Source organism: Myotis brandtii, unplaced genomic scaffold (assembly GCF_000412655.1).
Source record: "Myotis brandtii unplaced genomic scaffold, ASM41265v1 scaffold628, whole genome shotgun sequence".
Lineage (NCBI taxonomy): Eukaryota > Metazoa > Chordata > Mammalia > Chiroptera > Vespertilionidae > Myotis > Myotis brandtii.
In genome coordinates this window covers 89,496-92,178 of record NW_005370403.1, presented here as the reverse complement: position 1 = coordinate 92,178, position 2,683 = coordinate 89,496, and the positions used below count along the sequence as shown (strand labels likewise).

General features: G+C 49.9%; 1 protein-coding gene across 3 annotated transcripts in view; it reads left to right on the top strand.

Moving 5' to 3' along the window:
- PLEKHA1 (pleckstrin homology domain containing, family A (phosphoinositide binding specific) member 1) overlaps positions 1 to 2,683 on the top strand; it is a 24,563-nt gene that overhangs the window by 11,643 nt on the left and 10,237 nt on the right. For all 3 annotated transcript variants that reach the window (XM_014528291.1, XM_014528292.1, XM_014528293.1), the window contains exon 5: positions 1,458 to 1,583. In XM_014528291.1, coding sequence (XP_014383777.1) covers positions 1,458 to 1,583 — 126 coding nt within the window. The remainder of the gene's footprint in view (positions 1 to 1,457; positions 1,584 to 2,683) is intronic.

Below are 2,683 nucleotides of genomic sequence, written 5' to 3'. Positions count from 1 at the left end.
GGGTTTCCTGTGGGAGCCTGTGTTTTTCCTGAAGGGCAGGTGTTTTACTGACCCCAGACAACGGATTCTCCAGAAACATGGCCGTGAAAGCCCGCATACGTTCGATGCATATTCACATCACACTCAGGACGGAGCCGACACACTACAGCTGTTCTCAGAGGCAAGGCCCGGGCTTGGGCCTCTCGCCAGAACAGCTGCCACCACGTGACAAACGCCCACGCGCGGCGTCTGCTCTGCGGAAGCAGAAGCTATTTTACGTTTGTGCGCTTTCCAGAAAGTGACTTCTTCACCGGCTCAGCAGCACGTGCTCTTAAAAGGCCTTCACGGCCACTTCCCCCTTCCTGCCAGTCTCTGCTGGAGTCCTTCAGAGACGGGTCCGGCCACTCGGCCGAGCTGACCGCGCTGGCGGTTCGTGCTGACCAGCGGCACAGGCTCAGGGCCTCTGCTGAGTTACCTCGTGGTCGGTCAGCAAGTTGTTAAGCAGTTGTCATGCCTTTGTTTCCACTTCAGTGAGGTGCTCGTTCACATAGGAAATTCCTATATTAACAGTCGTTGCTTATTCTTGTGGGTTTATCACTGATGCAGCCATTGGAATTCCTTAAGAATTTTTAAAGTTCCTAAGAAGTTTTCCCCGGCCAGTGTGACTCAGTGGCTGAGCATCGACCCATGCACCAAGAGGTCGCTGGTTCGATTCCCATCAGGGCACGTGCCTGGGTTGTGGGCTCGATCCCCTGTAGGGGGCGTGCAGGAGGCAGCCAATCAATGTTAATGTTTCTGTCTCATCGATGTTTCTCCCTTTCACTTCCTCTCTCTAAAATCAATAACGTATAAAAATAAAGTGAAATTCCTAAAAGCTTTAAGCTATTTGGAACATTTTAACTTTTAATTTAAGTATTTTATTCTCTCCTGCTTTTAGATTGGTCCATTGAGTCAGTCTTTCAACATGTATTGAATGCTCAGTATTTTCCAGTAGTAGCTCTGCCCTAAAGCCAGAGATGATGAATACGCCACCGTCCCTGTCCACAGGGCCGTGGCAGGGTCCTGGGGGGGATGGAGGGAAGGAAGAGATGGCAGCAGAGCCGCACACGGCGTGACGTGCTCGGGGAGCAGGTGTAGTGTGGTGGCTGAGTGTGGGCGACAGTCTCACTGACTCAGCTGGAACGGAGTGTCTCCCTGGGCCTGGGAGCCCTGTCTGGGGCTGCCGGGAACCCACCCTCGGGAGAGGATTGGATGGACGGTGAGACGAGACGTGGGCGAGAGTCCTGCCCGCGTGAGCACTCTGTAAGTGGTGGCTGTGTTATAAAGAAAGGGTCATATGAGCCTTACAGAGTCCATACACTGTCAACAGTTCTGACACGTGCTGGTTTTATGTAAATAGACTAAGCTGGAAATTCTGTGACAAAGGGTGTCATCTGTAATGCTGGTTGTAAAATCATTCATTTCCCTTCCTCTTTTAGGTACCAAAGCAGTCAGACTCACAGCCTCATTCTGAAAACCAGAGCCGCCCGGGGGACTGTGGGAAGAAGCAGGTGTCCTACAGAACTGACATTGTGGGCGGGGTGCCCATCATCACGCCGACGCAGGTAGCCCCGGTGCTCTGCTGTGTGATGGCTCCTTGCGGAGGTGGATGTCAGTGTTGTTAGCAGCACGGCTCCTGAATTAGTCCAGTGGTCCGTGAACACAAAAAGCTTGCGTTTTTGTCTCTAGTTTCAAAAGTCATGATAACGCCGACGAGGATGAGGAGAGATTGTTACTCACATTGCTGGTGGGAATGTGAAGTAGGATGACCACTTTGAAAAAGAGTTTGGCAGATATTCATAAAAATAAACTTGCAGTTAATATATGGCCCAGCATTTACACTGCTAGGCATTTATTCTAGAGAAATGAGACTTATGTTTACACAGAAACCTGTACATGCATGTTCATAACAGCTTTATTCCTAAGAGCCCCAAATTGGACCTAACGCCGATGCTGTTTAGCAGGTGAGTGGTTAATATGCTAATTGGACCAGACGTCCTTTCGTGCACGAAATTTGTGCAAGAGTAGGCCTTCCTGCCACCCGCTGCCGGCACCAGCTTCCCTCTGGCACCTGGGACCCAGGCTTCCCTTGTAGCCCCAGCTTCGTCTGGAAGGTCGTCCGGAAGGACGTCTGGTCCAATTAGCATATTATCCTTTTATTATTATAGATTATTATAGATTGCTTTTAGAAAGGAAGGGAGAGGGAGAGAGAGCTGGAAACATCAATGAGACAGAACATTGATCGGCTGCCTCCTGCACGCCCCCTACTGGGAATCAAGCCTGCAACTGGGCAAGTGCCCTGACCGGGAATCGAACTGGTGACCTCTTGGTGCACGGGTCGATGCTCAGCCACTGAGCCACACCAGTGGGGGCCCTCCTGTACATTTTTAAAGGACCAGATGCACCAGTTAATAATGCGGTTTTGTAATCAAAGAAAACACGATAATTTCAAGAGAAACATCAAAAGTGCTTTGTTCAAAGTAATGTCCATCGCTAGCTACACATTTCCCCATCTTTCAGGTAATTTGTGGATACCGTCCCAATACAACTGTTCTTGTTTTGAGGCAAACCATTCAGAGACCCAATTTTCCACTTCTTATGTTTTGAAGTGCTGCTCAGAAAGTGCGTGTGCCATCGATCGGAACAAGTGGTCATCTGAAGGAGC